Source organism: Silurus meridionalis, chromosome 1, assembly GCF_014805685.1.
Source record: "Silurus meridionalis isolate SWU-2019-XX chromosome 1, ASM1480568v1, whole genome shotgun sequence".
Classification (NCBI taxonomy): domain Eukaryota; kingdom Metazoa; phylum Chordata; class Actinopteri; order Siluriformes; family Siluridae; genus Silurus; species Silurus meridionalis.
The window spans coordinates 26,387,087-26,409,876 of NC_060884.1; the positions used below are offsets into that span (position 1 = coordinate 26,387,087).

Consider the following 22,790-nt stretch of genomic DNA (forward strand, 5'->3'; position numbering starts at 1 on the left):
AGAGAGAGTTTTAAGTGTCTGAATGAGCAAGCTGATCAACTTGAATTTATACATATGAGCATATAATGCACTTTATAAAACGTTTATAATCACATCCCACTAGACTCCTTGCTTTTTTTTGTATTTATTTCTTTATTTAAAAACCTTTCTAACATTGGCTTGTCAGCGCCATGCAACAGTGATTTACAAATTTCATTTGCTAGGCATCACAGTTCATAACTTACTCCAGTGGCATTTTATGGCTTCTTGAGCCGAATTTATTAACAAGCATGCTAGGAAAGCTGTGACTCGTCTTAAATCCTGCTGAGGATGAATCTCAGCAAGTGCCGCTGAAGTGCTGACTAAACTGACTGCATTCCACAGTCGAGTTACAGCTAACCCTATAGTTCATTTGTATGGCAAACATCAGCTGGAACATCTTATCTATATAGCTGCTGTATCATTAACCTGAAAGGAAATGGAAATTCTAAACTTACGTTAAGAAATTAATCAGTCACAAGCAAAGTTTGTAGTTAGGAAAATACGATTTAATTGAAATTTTATTGTCATGCGTAATTCCTGTTTTTGCATGCTCTGCTTTTATTATATCTGGTTAAAGACATACTGTGGTAGTATTTTCGAAATGCTGTCAAATGTTTTTCATTTATGTGTTGAATAATCAAATGCAACTTGCTTAATGGTATCTAAAGTGCAAACTGTGGTCGACAAAAGACAATGATCTAACTGCTTTTTTTTTTTTCTCTCTTTTCTTGCATTTCTGACTTGCAGTGTCTAAATTTGAATGTTTCTTTCCAAAACTAAATCTGTAATCCTTCTCGATAGCTTACATTCTAACCTAACCTACTTTCTGAACAAGCTCAGCGTCAGTGTTCGAAGTGCGGACTTAAACTGAATGACGTTTATCCTCTTTGTTTACTCATGGCATTGACCTGTAAATTTTGACCTCTCACTGTTGCTTTGCTTTGCTTTGCTTGCTCCTGCCCATGACACCTTTGCTTCCCTCCCCCTTGGCTCGCAGGGCTTAGATCGCTCCAACTCCTGGGTGCACACCATGGGCTGCAAGAGCGGCCCCTGGGGGACCAGCCCTGGCTCGGCATCCGAAACCGCGCAGGTCGTTAAAAAAATAATAATCCATCCCCTTAAAACAAAGCGAAGAATAATCACCTCTCATATCTGTCCCACGCACAAATGAAATACACCCCCATTGATTTTATTTATTTTATGTGGAAGGTTTTATGTCCTCACCCCACAATTCCTGGTGCGTTTTCACAAGAATCTGTAGGTTCAGTCCAGCCCTCAACCACCAGCCTGGTAGAAAACATACTGACTCTCACAAGCCTCTAACCCTATTGTGTGCTCTGTTCTCAGGCATGCATATCCCCTGTAAATCTGATACGGTCATAGGCCTATGTCACAAGCAGTATGTTTTAATGTTCATCATCTATGCAGCGTATCTAGAAACAACTATAAAATGTATTTCCTGGAGTGAATGCTTTTGAGGTTCAGAATCTCTTTTACCAGGCTCGTATCAAAATATTGGTAAGAAGGGCTGATTAGTTTTAGAAAAATCTTAAAGCGATCAGTCTTGCTTTAAAACTAACCAAGTGTATATTATGCCTGGTTTATGCTTCTTCAGAAGTGCTTCTGAGAGCAGCCCTAGGAAAAGCTCTTCAGAGCCTTGAGCATTTATGGTCTTTAAGGATAACTGGAGGTGGTTTGGTGTTTGGAATATTATACAGTAGTTAGAATAGTGAAAACACTGTCTTTTCTTGCTTCAGCTGAGATAATGATGTTGATTAAATATTTATTTGAATCCAGTCCTGACTCATAATACTAAAAATTTGTTAAGCCAACTCAGCAAAAATTTGTAAAGCTTCAATGACAAATATCCTTCTTACCACCACCCCCAGTTTGGTCACCTGCCAAATGCTACCCACCCTTCAGCTCTTTTTCCATCTACAAATTTGGGAGAGTGAAGGTGAACATTTTGCTTCTTCGAATCCAGACAAGGGCATTTTTTCAATATGCTGCATCACAGTGTTACACTGTATGCCCTCTTCCACATACAGGATCTCACACACCTACTAGTGCTGCTGTACATGTCAGGGGAGAGGTTATAGCCAGTTATTCTTTCTTGACTCATGGATGACTACTGCAATCGTACAGAGGAAAACAGTTAAACATCTATTGGTTATAAAGGCAAATTGTTTTTTCAAGTCGTTTTTTTTTTTTGTTTGTTTTTTTTTTACTACAAGTTGTTGTTGGTTCACTTACGAGTGAGTATAAATGAAATGAAACATATCGAATAAGTTTTAATCTCCTTTTTGACCTAAACCCTTCATCTCTGATACAATGCTAAATAAACTTTCTTTCGGCTTCTCCCGTTAGGGGTCGCCACAGCGGATCATCCGCACGTTTGATTTGGCACATGTTTTTACGCTGGATGCCCTTTCTAATGCAACCCTCCCCATTTATCCGGGCTTGGGACAGGCACTAAGAGTGGCTGGGGTTGGTTCCCTGACAGGGGATCGAACCCGGGCCGCAGCAGTGAGGGCGCCACATCCTGACCACTAGTATCTCTGATACGATGCTAAATATTTTATATAAATGTGTGTTGATTGGATAAAACCACAACAGATGATCTGCTACAGAAGCCTCTTTAGATCATGTTTCAAGAACAGAATTAGTATCTATTTTATTGATTAGCTAGTGACCAGGTGTAGATAAACGTTACATTTAGATTGGCGTATATACACTGATTAAATGATAGGATTTTATCTCTGTTACATAGTCAACAAAAAATGTTGGTTTTACACTGTCACAATGGACAAATCGAGAATAGATTATTCATTACGGCAAAGATGATGACCACTGTCCTGTGAAATAAACGCAAGGTAGTCCTAGATGTAGCTGATGTTGCTGCTAAACAATCACTGCAGAATTATATATTTATATATCCTGGTTATGGAAAGCCCACTTTTCCATAGCATTTTGGCACTTTGAAGGTCTTGGAAAACAGAAGGAAGCATAAATCAGGCCAGCTTAAATTCAAATTGGTGTGTTGAGTTTGAAACTCGTTACTTGACTGTAATTCCAATAAGAAAAGTGGTTGAGCGGGTCATCGGCGTTCATGACGTTCGCTCTATTCATGTGACAAATATTCCATCTTCATTCTCTCGCTCTCTTTGTCTCTCTCTCCCTCTCTCTCACTCGCTACATTGCCTTCATCACTCTGTGAGCACTGCATGGCCATAAAGCACTAATCCCGCTTTCTCTCTCACACTCAATACGGCATGTTGTGAGATGCTGCATGCAAACCGTGTGTGTGTGTGTGTGGGGAAAAGACAAATAGTCTTTGGATGTATGTGTGTGTCTGTGTTTGTTTTGTGGAATGAAGTTAAATGCAGTTACTCGTAGTTTTAGTTTTAAAACTGTTACTGTATAATGTAACACTGGATAATGCAAGGTTTAAATCTGAGTGTACAGTCTTACTGGACAGTACTATTCTCATTAGGAGTACAAGTATAATCATGTATATTACTGTCATTATTTCTTGTACTATATGGACAAGAGTTTGTGGACACCATAAGATTTGTATGTATTTTTTGAACACCCTATTACGCATTTAGTCCCCATTTGCTGTTATAATATCCTTCACCACTTCTGTGGAGATTTCGACTCATTCAGCCATCAGTAATGTTAGGTACTGATGTAGGGTGAGGAGGCCTGGGGTGCAGTCATCATTAAAATTCATCCCAAAGGTGTTGAGGTCAACGGGCCACTCAAGATTTTGTACCCCAACCCTTGTAAACCTAATCTTCTTGGAGCTGGCTTTGTGCACGGGTGCGCTGTCATGCACAGGTTTTGGTCCTAGTTCACGTGAAAGGAAAATGTAGTGCTACTGCATCCTAAGACATACTGTACAGCTGTGTGCCTTAACTTTGTGGTAAGAGTTTGGGGAAGAACCACATATGGCTGGAAAAGTCAGGGGTCCCAGTACTTTTGTCCATATAGTGTATAAGGGTTGATAGCTTTTACTATTTGAGAGTCTGTACTGATTTCTGGTGTGTGTGTGTGTGTGTGTGTGTGTGTGTGTGTGTGTGTGTGTGTGTGTGTGTGTGTGTGTGTGTGTGTGTGTGTGTGTGTGTGTGTGTGTGTGTGTGTGTGTGCGTGTAGCTGTGTCTATCTGACTAGCAGATGGCACCACACACTCCTGTCCTTCACACTAATCTGTTGTCACCCTTCCATTCATCCCCACCAATAGGCCATGGAGCGCAGTGGCAATCGCATGTCATCGCACACTGAGAGCGCCAGTTTCTTGCAAACTTTAACAGGACGCTTGCCGACCAAAAAGGTAGAGACCCGCCATGGTGGGGGAGGGGCCACAGCCGCCTCCTCGACCGCCCCCCTTCTTCGCCTGTGTCTTGTCTGTGGCTCTTGATTGGATGGTGTTTGGTGTGGTGGTTGTGGTCTTGTGGGATGCTGTTGTGTGTGTCTCGTTGCGAATGCTGTGGTGTGTTGGAATGATACAAGACTCCAAAACCTAATGTGTGCGAATGTATGTTTCGTTTCGAATTAATCCAAGGCTTCGTTTTTGCAGCAGCCAAAAGGAGTTTTGTCAAAGGCCTGTTTCAGTTCCTATAGTCATGTTCCAACAAAGTATTTACATAGTTCTCTCTTTGAGATGTGTGTTTGTGGTGAACAGCTGGTAGCTGATGGTGTTTTGATGCTCTGCTGGTGTTCCTTAGCTCTTCCATGAGGAACTGGCACTGCAGTGGGTGGTGAGCAGTGGCAGTGTTAGAGAAGGAGCTCTTCAACAGGCCTGGTTCTTCTTTGAGCTCATGGTAAGAATCAATATAAAATGTAAAAAAAAAATGGTGTAAAATGATCATGTTTTTAATATTTGCTAATATCAAATCAAAATTTGTCACATACATACAGAGTACGACATGCAGCGAAATGCTTTTTTACGAAGGTCCGGCATTCAAGCGTAAAAGGGAGCGGAATATAAAAATAGAATGAGGGAAAATAAACCAAGAAAAAAATAATTTGCTCTTAATTTTCTTTCTATTTCTTTTTAATATTTTAAAGTGACAAGACTTTATATTAAGAAATTCAAGCATTTACTCTACCAACAGTCCTGAAGTTCATGTTGTAGAAATAAAATTTTGGTTGAAGGTTAAAGAAAATATGATTTATTTTCAATAATAATAATTAATAATAATAATAATAATAATAATAATAATTCACGAGCCCAGGAGCTTTTGAAGTAATGGGTGGAATTTATTTGGTACCTGAGCTCGGAACAGGGCATAAATCTTCAGTTTTAAGAAGCATAGTTGTTTTTTTTTTGTTTTTTTTGTGAGAATGAGTAGAAACCCATTGTCCACACTTGGTTTGTGTTTTGCAAGTATACAGTAAGTCTTCTTAGCCTGTATTTCACATTAAATTAACCACATTTAAATAAGAGTAATCCTAAAAACTATGACAATTACAATATAAAGTGGAAATTTGTGTTTTTTTCCTTAAAAAAATTATTTGTTTAGGGAAACAAATAATACATACATGTCATTAGACCCCCAGGATTCATCTGGTAAATCATTATATTAGTTACCAGTAGAGCAAAGTTTGTTTTTTTGTTCTGGAAACTGTTACTGTATAGCTGAGAGCAAAGCGATTGATTTGCTTCCTGCAGAATCAGTTTATAATAACTGCTTCTTTACTGCCTGTAGGTCAAGAGTATTATCCACCACTTGTATTTCACTGACCGTCTGGAGTCTCCCAGGAAGAACCGCTTTCCTGAGCGCTTCATGGATGACATCACGGCTCTGGTCAGCACCATTGCAGGGGACATCGTCTCGCGCTTCCAAAAGGTAACAGAACTTACGCTTTTAGAGAATACCGTATATTTTTTTGCAAACTTGGTTTAAAGGCGTGAAGCTACATGATAATAGAATGGAATGAGTCTCGAGTGTAACAGTAAGAATTTAAATTTAGTCTAAAAATCTAGATATTTCTTATTAATCTAAAAACTGAGGATGGATTTGTACTGTAGTCATAGGACTGTAGTTTGCATGAAAAGTTCTGCATTTAAGAGCCCATTACTGAACAGTACACCACAACAATGATGGCGCATTCAGTGTTGAGGATGAGGGTGGTTCCCTTTAAAGGTTGTTTCTTCCTCATACCATCTTATGTAGTTTTTCCTTGCCACAGTTGTTACTCATCAGTGGAAAAACTTATAAGGAACAAACTTAGTCAAAATTTTTTTACAATTCAACCAAATAATTTCTTCCATTGAATTAAGTTGTCTAAAATAGATACCCACAGAGACCCCTCACATTTCAGGAACAATTTTATTATATGTTCTCAAGGGACTTGGATATCGATTTGAAAATTGGATATAATTGGTAGTAAATGTGCAGCTTGTATAGCAGTATAGATTTATATTATTGTTTAAATAACTGGCAGCAAAAGTGTGCACACAGTAAGTGAACGTGTAAAATTTGTGTCCAGATTGTCAATATATTGTGTGAGCACCATTGTTATGAGGGCATCGAGTTCTGCTTCAGAATATCACAGTATTTGTTGGTATCTATGTTTCCTTCAATGAAACGCAGCTCCCCAGTACCAACAGAAATCATGCAGCCCCAGACCATGATGCTACCACCACCATGCGTGACTGTAGGCTCCTCACCAGGGCAATGCCACACATGCTAAACACCATCTGAGCCAAACAAGTTCTCATCAGATCACAGGACATGATTCCAGTAATTCATGCTCTTGGACAAGTTGCCTTCAGCAAACCGTTTGCAGGCTTTCTTGTGAGCCAGCTTTAGAAGAGGCTTGCTTCTGGGCCGATGTCCATGCAAACTGACTTGTTGCAGTGTGTGGCATACAGTCTGAGCACAAACAAGAGGACCTTTTGCTTCTGCAACCTCTAAAGCAATGCTGCAGCACTCGTGTCTGTTTTTTGAAGCAGCTTTTTTACCTGACGCCTGAACTCCTGAAGGACTTAACTTCTTTGATGGACGATTGCAGTAAATCTGTACTGCTATACAATCTGCACACCGACTACTCTAAAATATATCCAAGTTTCATTTTTATAGTATTGTCCCTTTCAGAAAAAAATACATGGTTAAAAACTGTTTCTCTTGTAAAAGTTCGATTAGATCAAATTTGATACTTGGGACCACTTTATGATGAGAACAATAACTCTGGTTTGTGTAGGGCTACATCACACTCTTATTTTGTTGATTCTTTTTCTACCCTGCATAAACTCTCAAATGAGTATAGCTGGCTAACTGGGCATGGTGAAAAAATTTATTTGTTGGAAATTGAATTATTGATTGGAGGCAATGTAGAAATACTGAATGGTCTTAAATTAAAATGTAATAGACAATACATAATTTTAGATAAAATGTTCTGCTATAATAGGATCTGGAGTTGGTGGAGAGGCTAAACACAAGCCTGGCCTTCTTCCTTAATGACCTGCTGTCTGTCATGGACAGGGGCTTTGTCTTCAGTCTCATTAAGACCTACTGGAAACAGGTACACTTTATTTACAATCTATTTCCAATTCTGATTTAGCACGATTGAACTATAAAAGTAATTGGAATTATTTCTTAAACACCTTCTACAGTTTGGGGTTTCAGCCTCTTGTTTATTAGGTCCAGTTCTCAGCTATTCTTTTTCCCTTCAGGTGTCCACGAAGCTGTATGCTCTACAGAACCCCACCCTGGAGTCTCTGAGGCTCGACTTCCTCAGGATCGTGTGTAGCCATGAACACTACGTCACGCTGAACCTGCCCTGCAGTCTGCTCACTCCTCCAGCCTCGCCCTCTCCCTCAGTCTCGTCTGCCACATCACAGGTACGAATCCGCTCCGGTGAATTATACAAAATACACCAAGAGAATAAGCAACCTCTGGAGATCACAGATCTGACTGAATCATATCAATGCCATGAGAATACAAAATGAAAGATGAATCTGAAATGATTTTTATGAAAAGGTTTTTGGATTGTTAAATAATCCAAGGAAACACTGTTAATGTACAGAACGAAGTGATAAGAATATGTAACTGCTAAATCTCTGTTTTTATTTCCCTTCCCCTCCAGAGCTCTGGTTTCTCCACTCATGTACAAGACCAGAAGATTGCAAACATGTTTGAATTGTCGGTACCTTTTAGAGAGCAACACTACCTGGCTGGTTTGGTTTTAACAGAACTTGCCATTATTTTGGACCCGGAGGCTGAAGGGTCAGTACACTGGTGTGTGTCTCATCTCATCTCATCTCATCTCATCTCATCATCTCTGTTTTACATCCTGTTTGTTCTCATATTTAGAAAATGTTTTCTCTTTTTCTCCTGTTCAGTATCAAATCAAATAATAATATAATTGTTTACTGATGATTTAGATCTAGTGTTTTGTTAGCACCGTTTTTTTTTTTTTTTTTCTCCATCGTGTCATGAGGGAGGTGATTGCGCAACCTGCTGCTCGCGAGTCACGGCAGAACAGATCCAGTGCGACTGTTCCGAAATGACCAGTTTGCACAATAGACTTCACTAAAATATACCATTTTCATATAATGAGTATTATACAGTTTTTGCTTACCGTGCTGATGTTCCGCCCTCATCAGTAACCACACCTAGTGTGTTTTCTTCTCATCTGCTCATCTGCAATCACTGTGGTATTCCATACCGCACAAACTCCGCTTGCATGTTTACAGTGTTCTTTGTTGCGTTTAATAGAAAATGCTCCTAAGCCCTCAATGACTTGGGACGCACACTTGTTATCTTAAAGTCACGCTAACCCGTAACTTGAGCAGCCCAACTAATCGATAGTGGCATTCGTTACAACGAATTTCATTTTCGTTTGCAGCTCTATTTAGTTATCAGCATGAAAATCGCTCGTTTTAAAAATCGCCAAACATGCAAATCATATGCACTACTGCCCTCTCATGCAAATCATATTCGAGGTTTTCCATGTTTTTTTTCTTTCTTTGTGCTGTTAATGAGAAGTTTACTGTCACATTACGCTGTAAAAATGTGCAATGTGCTGATTTGCTCTTCTGTATTTAATATTGTTGACTAAAATTAAAAATGTTCAAACCTGTGTATTTTATTTAGGATGTTTGGCCTGCATAAGAAAGTGATCAGTGTGGTCCATAACCTACTGTCCAGTCATGACTCGGACCCACGCTATGCTGACCCTGAGGTTAAAGCGAGGGTCGCCATGCTCTACCTACCTTTTATTGGCATTGTCATGGAGACCCTGCCCCAACTCTATGACTTTACAGGTATGCTCAGACGCTTCCTATGTCCTGTTATTGTTGGATGTTTGCTTAAAGTGCAATGAACATTTTGATACTCTATGTATAAAAATCAGTCCAAGACTACAGGATTATTGATGGATGTGATTTGGTTAAAAGCTCAAGCTGCACATTTTGAATGTTGAGAAACTATCTGGATTAAAGAGCTCAAGGTGTTGATCATGGTGCATCATTTGACATTGTGTTGTAATCTGTTGATGTTCGGTTTGTCCTGTTTTACAGAGTCTCATAACCAGTGGGGTCGTCTTGGGCTAGACGAACAGGAAACTGAGAGCAATAGCATGATCAGTCAGAGCGTAGCAATGGCAATAGCAGGGACCTCTGTGCCTCAGACGTCACGTCCCAGCAGCTTCCTGCTTAATCCACAAGTAGGCAGCATAACTAAGCCTGGGAGAAGAGTCTCTTTTTTCTTTATTTTATTTTTTTTTCTTTCTCTCTCGTCTATTTTCTTACACTGTCTTTCTCTCTTATCTCCAGGCTACCCGTCAGCACGGTACCTTTTCCCCCGAGTCCAGTCGTAGTCTGCTCATCTGTCTGCTGTGGGTGCTGAAAAACGCAGACGAGCTGGTGCTGCAGAAATGGTTCACTGACCTGTCTGTGTCTCAGCTCAATCGCCTGCTGGACATGCTCTACCTCTGCGTCTCCTGTTTTGAGTACAAGGTAAAGTTTCAACAACACTAAATCCTGAAATCATTTCAACAATGTGGATTATTTAATCACAATGTAAAATCGTGAGTTTGATGTAAAATAAAAAACAAAATTAACCATCTTTTTTCTATTCATCCATCTTATCAAAAAGGCCCATTTTTTATTCATGCAGGGTAAGAAGGCTTTTGAGCGCATGAACAGTCTGACCTTTAAGAAGTCTAAAGACATGAAGGCTAAGCTGGAGGAGGCCATCTTGGGCAGTATTGGAGCCAGGCAGGAGATGGTGCGACGCAGTCGAGGACAGTTAGGTTTGTATTGGCAGTTTCTCATTATGACAGTTATGGCGAAAGCAACACTTGGTGTATCAGATATATTATTAGTTTTTGATAACCTGACCATGAGTGAAGGAATTGCAAAAGAGGGTGAACGATTGTCAAAAGATCTAATTAAGTAACATCCAGGATGGACAGGATTAGAAATGAGTTAATGAGAGGGACAGCGCATGTAGGACGTTTTGGAAACAAGGTGAGGAAGGCGAGATTGATATGGTTTGGACATATGCAGAGCAGGGACATGGGGTATATCGGTATAAGAATGCTGAGGATGGAGCCACCAGGAAGGAGGAAAAGAGGAAGGCCAAGGATGTGGATGTGGTGAGGGAAGACATGCAGGTGGTTGGAGGCAGATGTAGAGGACAGGGGGGTATGGAGACTTATGATCCGCTGTGGCGACCCCTAATGGGAGCAGCTGAAAGAATTAGAAAGAAATTGACCAAAAAAAGGACTGTCATCTTGACAAGTCAGGTATTTATGGGTCTTGCATTGCGTGTGCTTAAGAGATGACCTTGAGACAGTAACTCTTACAGCTATTTTTGGGCTGAAGTTATACAGGTTATACAGCTGCATAAGCAGATTTTGAAGTCCCAAGTCTCATCACATTCACCAAATCAGTGCTGGCATGTTGATTTCACACCACAGATATTTAGATATACCATAAATTTTACAACTTCCCCTAGATGTCCGTACAGCAGCGTCCCTGACTATCTTCAAGCGACGATTGAAGACTTACCTCTTCCTGAAACACTACAATTAGCACTTTCCAAGTTTGCCTTGTAGAATTCAAGAGTTATATTTATATTAAGCTTGTAATCTTGCGTACCAGTGTAGATTTATTCATTGCTAGAGACTCAAAGCACTTTTGTCCGTCGCTTTGGATAAGGCGTCTGCTAAATGCCGCAAATGTAAATAAAATAGCAATAATGCAGCACATTGCGCTCAGTGTATCTGTACGGCAGTTGCTGAAGCTGAAACTTCTCTCTGTTTCAGAACGGAGTCCATCAGGCAGTGCTTTTGGCAGCCAAGAGAACCTGCGCTGGAGAAAAGACATGACGCACTGGCGCCAAAACAGTGAAAAAATGGACAAGTATGACTACTCAAGCTTTCTTTTTGCTCATTTTATTTTTCAACCTAAGATTCACTACAAAACATGCCACAGCACAGCATGGATTTGTATGGCTTCACATAATAAATGGTAAAAAAAAAAAAAAAAAAACGTTTTTAGAAAGATACATATAGTGTTTTTTTTTGTTTTAATCCTGAAAATAAAATGCATTGCTTTTCATCTTATTCTTTTCAGGAGACATTGAGAGAATGGCACCGTATAGCTGTTACTTGATAACAGGAGCGAACATGTTCGAATGTAGCTATAGATTGATAAAAAAAAAAAAAAAAAAAAGCTTAAATAAGTACTAATTCTAATTATTAGGCAGTTTTGCTGTAATATACGATTGAATAGAAATGCATCAGGACATGCTAGGAAAATTGCTAAAGTTACTCAACCCTCCTACTGATCATTTTCCAATAGCTTCATGCCTCTTTGTTTTATTTCTTGTGTTCTGGTTTATACATCCGATACTCTTATTTATTTTATTGGATTTACTTATTATTTTATAATCATGGCCCACCTGTGTTCCTTCAGTACAGAGAGCATTACACATTGTACTCCCTTAACTCCTTTTTTTTTTGGTGTGGAGTAACACCTCCATTTGACCTTGTTCTTTCATGTACTGTGTGTCTAGGGGCCACAAATCAGTCAGGTATTGTACAATTGAAGTGTGTACTTACCAACCTTCCTCTGCTAACCCCCTCGAGTATAAAGACCACCTTCGCCCCTCTCCCCGCCTCCTTGCTTTTTTTTTACCTTACGCTTCAAGTGCTCTGGGTGAAGCTGGACTGCTATGTCTTTGTAACTGGGATTGCTCTGCGGTGTGTGTATGTGTGTGCGCGCGCGTGCTTGGTAAGAAAAATGTGAGCTGCTTGGGATTCAGTCATTCTTCCACATTTGAGCAAGCAACATTATTTCTGTGTTCAAGGCTGTAATTTCAATAAAAGTGTGCTTTTAAAGCATGTGCATAACTCCCGTTATACAGTGCTACTGAAATAATGACTCAGACACACCCAGACCGTCTTTTTGTACATAAATGGCAGGTTTTTGTGTAGATGTCTTAACATACACTATTTGTTAGTTTTATTATTTATTAATATTTACTAGTTTTAGCAGTACAGCACACCATTCCTGGGCAAATCCCCTGCTTATTATAGATATTACTCCTATAAAAGTACTCCTTTTACCTTCATACTGTAGTAAAAGTACTGATTTGTAAGAACTTTATTTGAACATGTTCTGTTCTCCTGCACATCATAACTTTTTAAGAGAGAGTTTTTTACTGTTAAAGACACACACACACACACACACACACACACACACACACACACACACACACACTCAGGAGAACCTTGGGGCTCAGTTTGTGCTTTCGCCACAGGTTATCCAGTTCATTTATTAGCTTTACATTCTTGAGCTGCAGCGTTTTTTTTTTTTTTCTTTTCTTCTAAAATGTAATGGAGTAAAATAATAATAATAGATATTAAGCATTAAAGAATGAAATTCTTTATCCAAAATAAAAATGCTGATCAAGTACAGATGTTAACCTACAGTACAGTAACGAGTAAAATAAAAATGTTTCGTTACTGTCCATCACTGGTTACATGTAAAAACGAAGATAGATCTGTCAAAGTTGAAACGAGTCCGTTTTCTGTGCCGAATTTTGCACTTAATTAATTAATATTTGATTATTCTGCAGTGTGTTAACCAAATCTGCCTAAAAAAAAAAAAACTTAAACTTTGAGATTTTGTATTTTATTCTTTTTAAAAACAAAAAACTTTACATTTTGTGTAACATTGTAAACAGTAATCAGGCTCGCAGCATTGGCTGTGACTCGTGCTTTTTTATTTTTCTTGGCAACAGCGTTATGGGTTAGTCAAAGAAACTTAGAAATGAGCATCAGAAAATAATAAACACATAATCCTCAGTCACACACGCACACACACCGGAAGAATGCAGTGACGTGCTGTTCCCAAAATGCCGCTCTGCTCTTAAAGGAGCCACAACATATTTTACCCGTTACACCCTGTAACAGAAACTCTCTTTCGTTAAAGCCTGTGTAAAGTTCATTAGTTTTAGTGTAGACATAGTGTAGGCTTATTTATGTTAAAAATAAAAATATTTGTAAAATTCAGTGGGTGCGGCTTCTACAAGGGTGCGCTTTATAGTCCGGAAATTACGGTACACACGTGTGTTTGTGCGTGTGTGCATAGAACTGATCATTATACTACAGTGCTGTGGAACTTTCGAGTCTGGTCAAAAGGTGTTGTTTTATTTTCTATATTAGTAGCTCTGACAGTTGTATTGGCTATAAGGCTATTATAGGTAGATGACTAAAGACTGTGTCGTCTTTCTCTTACTGTTTGCTCATGAGTTCTACTCACTGTAGTGTCCCTGCATCACTAACCCCAGTTTTAATTTATTTATAGTCAATGTGAATTGCTGGGACTCTAAATCCAGCTTCCACATGTGCTCAGTAGTAGCCCATCCAATTATGTTTCCTGCAAACCCTACCTACCCCTGTATCCATGATCCATCCATCTAAGTGTGCTTTATATGGATGCGGTCGCTTGGTTGGGTGCTGGCCCTGCTCTCGCTGTGTTGCATCTTTTATGCTGTTCAATTTTGTCTGGCTTGTTTTGAATGAGCGGTGTGCTGTGCAGGTTTACGGAAAGCCTTCCGCGCAGTAGGAGGAGCCAGGATGCCTTGTTGGATAGGTTTGTAAGCTTAGATGAATCTAAGTCCTCATACACCCCCTTCTTCCGTTTACGCCCCCATTGTACACAAATTACAATGGATGATGCCTGAGACGTCTTTTATATCTGTGTTAATTTGAATGAGCTGTGGACAGTTTGTGCGTTGTGTCTTTATTGTCATTGGATCTGTATACAGTGTGACGTCTTCAATTTTTGAGCAGTATTTTGCATTCAAAGGGGTCCTTGCCTTTTTTCCACACATAACATAAAGCTATTCTAATGTGTTCTCTGTTTTTGGCTTTTTTGCAGAACCAGGGCAGAGTTAGAACATGAGGCATTAATAGACGGCAATCTGGCAACCGAGGCCAACCTGATCATTCTTGACACTCTGGAGATCATCGTGCAGGTGAATATTTTAAGCAAAGAAAGAAAGATTTAGGGGCCCAATTTGGTGTAATCTTAAAAAGCGATGGTGGTGTTTTGTTCAGACCGTATCTGTGACCGAGTCGAAGGAGAGCATCCTTGGAGGCGTCCTCAAAGTCTTGCTTCACAGTATGGCATGCAACCAGAGCGCCCTCTATCTTCAGCACTGCTTTGCTACACAGAGAGCTCTCGTCTCTAAGGTGAGTACAAATTCATTAACAGTTGTATGGTGGTGGTGGAAACGGCTTCGACCATGCTGAGATTCTTCTGGTGGTTTGTGTGGTGTTTTTAGTTCCCAGAGCTGCTGTTTGAGGAAGAGACGGAGCAGTGTGCTGACTTGTGTCTGCGTCTGCTGAGGAACTGCAGCAGTAGCATCGGTACCATTAGGTCACATGCCAGCGCTTCACTTTACCTGCTAATGAGGCAGAACTTTGAGATTGGAAATGTGAGTGTGCTGTTTTTTCCCCTCTGACAAATTATTGATGGCTGCACCTGGAAATATCTACATTATCTTATCCGTTGGTTTGTTGCAGAACTTTGCCAGAGTGAAAATGCAGGTAACCATGTCTCTGTCGTCTCTGGTTGGCACATCTCAAAACTTTAACGAGGAGTTCCTGAGACGCTCACTCAAAACCATCCTGACATACGCTGAGGAGGACCTGGAGCTTCGAGAGACCACGTTCCCTGATCAGGTACGTTCTAAACTAGTGTCAAAGCCAGATTGCAATCTTTGCTAGAGATATTAGACGGAGAAATATTGGACACTTTTTTGCTTGTTTTTAAATCACACATGATGTTCATAATAAAAACATTTAAAAAAAAAGTATATGTATAATATGTTAATTAATGAGCAGTTGTACTTTGATGTTAGAATTATAATGCAGACATTATTCTTATTTCTAATTGTTTTTTATATAATTATATAACTAAAGCAATAATTACATGCAATGACAAAATAAATAAATAAATTCTCATGCTTTTGTGTGTTTCAGGTTCAAGACTTGGTGTTTAACCTGCATATGATTTTGTCAGACACAGTAAAGATGAAGGAACATCAAGAGGATCCCGAGATGCTTATTGATCTGATGTACAGGTCTGATTACTGGCTTTTTGTTGCACTTTATTTTGATACTGAATTTCCTCGCTTCTGTGGAGAAATTTAAAATTCTGGAAAGTCTTACAATTTAAAATACATTCCTTAGCCATGTTTATTCACAATGCAAACGCATGTGTAACAGAATTGCCAAGGGGTATCAGACATCCCCGGATTTAAGGCTGACCTGGCTCCAGAACATGGCAGGAAAGCACTCCGAGAGGAATAACCATGCAGAGGCGGCTCAGTGTCTGGTGCACAGTGCCGCCCTGGTGGCTGAATATCTCAGCATGCTGGAGGATCGCAAGTACCTACCTGTGGGCTGTGTCACCTTCCAGGTACTCAATCTGATTTGATCAGGCTTTCCAGAAATCTGATTTTTTCAAACTAATAGTTTTATTACCCCAACACCCCCTTTGTTTAGAATATCTCTTCCAATGTACTGGAGGAGTCTGCTGTATCTGATGATGTCGTGTCTCCCGATGAGGAGGGTATTTGCTCAGGGAAATATTTCACAGAGGCTGGGCTGGTGGGGCTTTTGGAGCAGGCTGCCGCATCCTTCTCTATGGTGAGGAAGTGCACAATCATAATCCTTGGAAGGTTTTTCCCCTGTCAGTGTATGTTTTAGTCCTATGATTAAAAACAAAAATAGAAGATTATAAGTAATAGGAGATCATAGAGATCTCTAGTCACCATCCAGCATAGCACCCAGCATTCCATATCTTGTGTTGTGTGGCATCATTTATTCTGTGACCTTGTTTTGACTCTCTGTCTGCAGGCTGGCATGTACGAGGCTGTGAATGAAGTCTACAAGGTGCTCATCCCTATTCATGAAGCTAACAGGGATGCCAAGAAGCTGGCCACTATTCATGGTAAACTGCAAGAGGCCTTTGGCAAAATAGTGCACCAGGTAAATGCTCACACTGTCCGGTAGCAGTTGTGTCGGGTCATTGCACTCGCTGGCTGTTTCAGTTTAAAATAACAGGACTTTGCTTTTACAATATCATCAAAACATCTTACCAAAGTCGGTGTAGAAAGTCTTGTTTATTCAGTTGTATGTACCCACTCGTACTTGCAGTAATGTTCGTACTGCCATCTACACATTGTGTGTTGTATATATTGTTTTGCACGGTATATCAATCCACTTAAATTTTTTATTTTTTTTAATTGTTGCATACTCGTACAGTGTTCATTCATGCATGGAGATATACAGTAAAAGCATATGTCTTTTCCACCAGTGCACACAGCAGGTGTTCACACACTCAATGTCAGCACACGAATGACTAAGCAAGGGGTTTTGCATGTGTTGAGACAAAATAATGTTTCCTATGAGAAGACCAAAGTTCTTGCATGCTGTTTACCAACACTTATGGGGTTATAAATGAAATGAACTCTAGCAGGGGTGGGCAAATAATAAATGTGTTACTTAACCCACTCAGGAAGTGGAAAAGTCCAGTCTGCTTGCTTTGTTTGCCCAGGAATATAATGGACTAGGTTTGAAACATACAAACTATGACTATGTAACCATAGTCTTATTTTCTATTGATCTAATGTAGCATATTATTTGTTGTTAATAATGACGTTTGCAGAGTTCCTCTCCCTGTTACGCAAATAAAATCTGTGTTTGAGCCCGTCTAGCTATATACTTTTGTAACAGTAACTTACCCTTGCAGTTTTTCACTTATTTTCATCAGTCTTCCCGAAACGATTCGCTGTCATCCTTAATGAATCACCACCAGTAAAAACTTGTATATGTTCGCAGGTGCTCGCTTTTAGAAGCTTTCAGTGTAGGTCTGAAATCTGACCTGTGTAGGGGATAGAAAAAAAAATGGAATCATTTTCGAGTTGCATCATCTCCTTTAACATTATTATCTAGTGTTTGAATTGACAGCAGACCTGTTTCATTTAACATTGCTCAAAATTTGACCAAATAAAGGCAGGTACGTCTCAAGAAATTTTGGCTTCCTGAAAAGTGTGCTAAGCAGATGGATAAGAAGTAAAACAGTTAGCTATGTATGATAAGGTCTGATGATGTAACATTGCCAAATATTGCATCACAATTTGACCAAATAAAGGAGAGTACGTCTAAAGGAATTTTGGCCTCCGGAAAAAATATGTAATATATAATTTAATAATAATTTAATATGTCTCAAGAAATTTTGGCTTCCTGAAAAATATGCTTAGCTGATGGGTATTGAGTATACTAGTAAGCTATGTATGATGTTAATACGTTATAATAATATGTATGGAGTATTTTTAATACAAAAAAATATTGAAACTGAAAGCGAAGCAGATTTGGAACTCTAGTAAACGTCACTAAATATTGTAGCACTATTATATTGAGTGATGGTGATTAAATGTTACAAAAGATATTAGAACTGTGGTCCGTTTTATTTCTGGGCAACTACAGATTAAAAAAAAAATTTAACCTGGTCCCAAAATCGGTTTGTTTAAGGCATCCAGGCTAGTGATTTTTCCAGTCCTGAGTACTGCATGCAGTGTTTTGAAGATCCCAAAGGGAAAAATATTGGCTTTTCGTAGTGGTGAGGGATTCCTGCTAAACTCATAAAAGGGTGTACTGTGGGCGTATGTGTTGATTTGTCTTATATTCTTTCTCACACAGAGCACTGGCTGGGAGGTAGGTGGTGAACCTCATGCTTAATGCTTGACCCACATGTGCAAGCTGTGGGCATTGATCCTGGCTTTCTCTGCTGTGAAATCGATCCATTAACCTTTTTATCGAAATGTGTTTTTTTTTTTTTTTTGTTTGTTTGTTTGTTTTTTTCCTTCATCTCTCTCATCTCTCACATCTGTGGCGTGTAAACATGCCATTCTTTTCTATCTCACGTTCCCCCATTTCTCTCTCTCACTCCCTTTTTTTCTTCTGAACAGAAACAGTGTTAACATTGCTCGTTTCAGCAGGCCATGTGCATGGGAGCCAGTGTGTGACACTAACGACGAGCTGTCGATGAATGCGTCACTTCATTTGCCTCATCTCTCTCCCTTTACTCTTTGTCTATCATCAGCACTGGCACTGATGTGACCTCACTACAGTCATCCTAAAGCACAGGGTTCGATTTATGCCAGTTAAAAATAAAAATTAAATAAATACAGGTCAATTAAAAATATGTATATATTATAAACCAGCAACTTTTTTTTTTTTCCCCCCTCTGTTACCACAAAGATTACTCTGTGGGTAATCGGAAGTTTTTTTGGAGCTTTTCCCTGACCGTCATTCTTTATTTAAAACTAAATCGACCCCTGAGTATTGATTTCTGTTTGTTTGTGAATCGCTTTTAATACATCATTTGTCTCTCATGGTTCTGTGCATGACTCCTTGACAGTTTGGCACGACGCTGTCCTCTTCATTTAACAGGATCTCAGACTGTTCCTGAATCCCATCTCATACTCACCAAATCCTTCCTGCTTGCATTCTGCATGTGCCCTGTTTTGGGGATCATTTTGCCTTTTTTTTAAGTCATAAATCCGTTTGAAGTGTTGTTGCTGTTTTGATTTGTCTCTACAAGAAAGTTCATGGTTCCCTGAATAAAATTGTTCTGTTCTCTCCTTATTTTTTTTTTTGCCCCTTCCCCCTCCCCTCGGTTGCTGATCCCTCTTCTTCCCACTTTAATTATTATGTCTTGTGGTAAGTTCCTAGTTTGAGGTTTATTTCTGTTGATTTAATAGCGTGATGAGTGACTGAGGAAACAGATAACTGATATTTTGTTTTTAACTTTTTAAGTATAGGGTTAATGATGTAATTTGAAGATGCAAAGTAATTCAGACTGGAATTTTATGTGCCTTTGTTTATTTATTTATTTTTAAATAGTATCAGTAACTTGATGGCCTGCTGATATTTGTGTGACACTTTTACACAGTTTATACATAGTTCTAAAAACTAGATTTAAAAATATGTTGATCTTTTGCAAATTTTTTTATTGTTATTTATTTTTTGCCACTGTCCTCACATTAACTTTTCAGGATTGCCTAGACATTTCCAAATAGTATTTTATTTTTTTTTGTGTGAAATTTTGTTTCTACTCCACTGCAATAGTTTTTCACCTAAGCATGCTGTCCTACTGCCTTATTCCCCATACCTATCGTCTCCAGCACCACCTCCCACACTTGCTGTCTAGCTAAATACTACTGGTTGATAAACTGAACCCATTTACGGTTCTTACTACATTCTTGTGGATTATATTGGTTTATATACTGTTATACTCCTGTCTTTAAGCTACTTTGGCATCCATATTTTGGGAGTTAGGTCAACCTAACTGTTCTCAAGCAGTATAAATAGATTTATTGGATGTTGACAGTCATGTCTTTGCCAGTTCAGAAGTTGTCAGTAAGGGTGTGGAATAAATGTTCAGTGTTAAAACATTTATTTGCTCTTTTTTTGAAATGCACTTTTCCTGCCTTTGGCTTTAAATCCAGCTGTATGGCATTATTTAGAAGGTTTCGTTTTTGGAAATGAAAAAAGTTTTACCTTTCTAAATGGTACAGTCATGTTTAAGTATTTAGCCTGGGATTTAAAAATTTCCGTCTCTGAATCTTTTGCTTTGTTAATGTTTATGTTAAGCAGATTATTAAATGAAAAAAACTGAGCTCATTGCTGCATTTATTTATCATAAAATTGGGTAGTAAAGCAATGTAGAATCTAGCAATTTGACATAGTAATAACATTTTAGTAGCAAATACTTGATTTTATAAATGCATTTTATTTCTATTTGTTGAGGTGCATGTCATTTCAAACTGTATAGTCCTTCTTGTACCGTATCAGAACATGTATGCTGGACAAACACACACATTTGTGAATCCTGCAACTAATGATTTCATGAACTGTATTACGGTGTAATGCTAATAAAAAAAATACTATATATATATATATAATTTATTTATTTTTTTCCCCATTTGAAATCTCCTTTCAAGCACCTGTGACATTTTCCTATAATACACTATGCAGTGTAGTGCACTGAGTGATTTGCTGTGTTGGAAGCCTCATTGTGTGTGGTCACTGTTTCTGCTTATATTATTTATTTGAATTAGAGATTTTAAAAAAAAATTTCTAATTATTAATTTACCAGACAGTGTTTGTCTTGCATGTTTACCAGGTCTGATAACTTGGTGCCATTTCAACATGAACTTTTCCTCCGCTTGTTTAACTTCACCTTATTCTGGCCATGGCCCAGGAGTTACTATAGTTCATTTTATAATACAAAGGTTGTAGTTTAAGGGATATTATAAGATGTGAACTGGATGATGAGAATGTCTAGATTGTAAGAATGTAAGAATCTTGATAGAATTGCACAAACTTTTTTTTTGTTTGCTAAATTTGTTGCAGGATGGAAAGCGCATGTTTGGTACTTATTTCCGAGTTGGATTTTATGGTTCGAAATTTGGCGACTTGGACGAGCAGGAGTTTGTGTACAAAGAGCCGGCTATCACCAAGCTGGCTGAAATCTCACACCGGCTTGAGGTACACAATCATTAGAAGCTGTTTTGTTATCTGTGTGTTTGTCTCTTGTCTTTTTTTTTTTTTTTTTTTTTTATCTGGTTTGTGACCTGTTGGGTTGCCCTAGGTCCACAAGTTTTTTTTTTTTTTTCCTAACCCAGCTTTTGTTTATAATGCAGATCTATTTATACAGATTATGTTCATGGAATATTTAAAAATAATTATCTGGTCATATACAATAGTGATGCATGTTTATAACATTTATAGCACTTTATATTTACTTAAACAGTGAATGAAATAATATAAATAAATTCTCCACACGCGAATGTGTGAAATTGTCTTTAATGTTCTCAAGAGCATCAAATCAAAATAGTGATCTAGGTTGGATTGATAAGTCAAGGTTAACCGAAAGCCTTCGTATTTTCATAAACATACTGTGAATGTTTCTATAGACCTTGTTCTCATTTTGTAGGGTTTCTATGGGGAGAGATTTGGGGAGGATCAAGTTGAAGTCATTAAGGACTCGAATCCAGTGGACAAATGTAAACTTGATCCAAATAAGGTATGTGTTTCGTGTGCACTTTATGTAGCTCTATGTTGTTTAGTGTAGCACCAGGGTTCTGGAGGATCATTGTCTCATTTTTACTGTGTACTGTGTACCACTGTACAGTAGAAATGACAATAAAAGCCACTTGACTTGCAGCAGCACCTTTATGGTCAGATAGACAGTAGCATTAATATTGAGTTAAATGCAGACGTTTGTATAAACTTAGAACCTGTTTGTATTCACAGGACTGCCTGTGCATCGATCTCCTGATAACTCTTACATAAGTGAGCTATAAATAGGCTAGATGTCATACACTGGCTTCTTTAAATCACGTGTAATGCTTGACACACAACCTTGACTTTGGCTCCTTATTTAAATTTTTTTTTATTTTTTTAAATATAAGCTGTTGATTTTGTCTTTTGTTTGTTTTTTTATGTTAAAAAAAAAAAAACTTTAAAGTGAGGTGAATTATTTATATATTATAAATTATATTTTATAATACATAACAAATATTATAATGGTTAATATATAATATAATATTGAATTTTTGTTTTTTCACTAATAATTCCAGAGCGTACTGTATATTTGTGCATCCCTGTGTGCTAAATGGATGATGCGTTTTGTCACAGGCTTTCGTTCAGATCACGTACGTGGAGCCGTACTTCGACACGTACGAGATGAAGGACCGCATCACATATTTCGACAAGAACTACAACCTGCGGCGCTTTGTTTACTGCACGCCGTTCACACTAGACGGCCGCGCACACGGAGATCTGCACGAGCAGTACAAACGCAAAACCATACTTACCACCAGCAACGCCTTTCCCTACATCAAAACCCGCATCAACATCATTCACAAGGAGGAGGTACAACCCGAGTATAACCGTCCTGTCCACCCTGTAGAACCGTCACATATAGTGAAGTCAGTTCATTAATTATAGGTCATTTTTCCCACTACTTTTAGATTATCTCCATGCCCATTGAGGTGGCCATTGAGGACATGCAGAAGAAGACACAGGAACTGGCCTTTGCCACACACCAGGATCCAGCTGATGCCAAGATGTTACAGATGGTCCTGCAGGGGTCTGTGGGCACCACAGTCAACCAGGTGATTAAAACAGTAGCTTTAGTAGAAAAATAATCTACTGCTGGAAATGTA

The 22,790-nt window shown here is 38.7% G+C and overlaps 1 protein-coding gene across 21 annotated transcripts in view; it reads left to right on the plus strand.

Moving 5' to 3' along the window:
- dock7 (dedicator of cytokinesis 7) overlaps positions 1–22,790 on the plus strand; it is a 63,495-nt gene that overhangs the window by 37,608 nt on the left and 3,097 nt on the right. For 2 of the 21 annotated variants that reach the window (XM_046848089.1, XM_046848062.1), the window contains exons 23-49: positions 1,019–1,111; positions 4,265–4,354; positions 4,749–4,844; positions 5,733–5,873; positions 7,438–7,551; positions 7,703–7,870; positions 8,116–8,267; positions 9,126–9,295; positions 9,551–9,696; positions 9,806–9,988; positions 10,128–10,284; positions 11,302–11,398; positions 12,054–12,071; positions 14,084–14,137; positions 14,426–14,522; positions 14,605–14,739; positions 14,832–14,984; positions 15,073–15,231; positions 15,532–15,632; positions 15,778–15,970; positions 16,057–16,200; positions 16,411–16,542; positions 18,256–18,270; positions 20,983–21,108; positions 21,557–21,646; positions 22,261–22,497; positions 22,596–22,739. In XM_046848089.1, the coding sequence (XP_046704045.1) occupies positions 1,019–1,111; positions 4,265–4,354; positions 4,749–4,844; positions 5,733–5,873; positions 7,438–7,551; positions 7,703–7,870; positions 8,116–8,267; positions 9,126–9,295; positions 9,551–9,696; positions 9,806–9,988; positions 10,128–10,284; positions 11,302–11,398; positions 12,054–12,071; positions 14,084–14,137; positions 14,426–14,522; positions 14,605–14,739; positions 14,832–14,984; positions 15,073–15,231; positions 15,532–15,632; positions 15,778–15,970; positions 16,057–16,200; positions 16,411–16,542; positions 18,256–18,270; positions 20,983–21,108; positions 21,557–21,646; positions 22,261–22,497; positions 22,596–22,739 (3,405 nt within the window). Of the gene's footprint in view, positions 1–768; positions 996–1,018; positions 1,112–4,264; positions 4,355–4,748; positions 4,845–5,732; positions 5,874–7,437; positions 7,552–7,702; positions 7,871–8,115; positions 8,268–9,125; positions 9,296–9,550; positions 9,697–9,805; positions 9,989–10,127; positions 10,285–11,301; positions 11,399–12,053; positions 12,072–14,083; positions 14,138–14,425; positions 14,523–14,604; positions 14,740–14,831; positions 14,985–15,072; positions 15,232–15,531; positions 15,633–15,777; positions 15,971–16,056; positions 16,201–16,410; positions 16,543–18,255; positions 18,271–20,973; positions 21,109–21,556; positions 21,647–22,260; positions 22,498–22,595; positions 22,740–22,790 lie in introns of those variants that run through there. The other 19 variants (XM_046848082.1, XM_046848076.1, XM_046848098.1 and 16 more) reach the window with 19 other exon arrangements.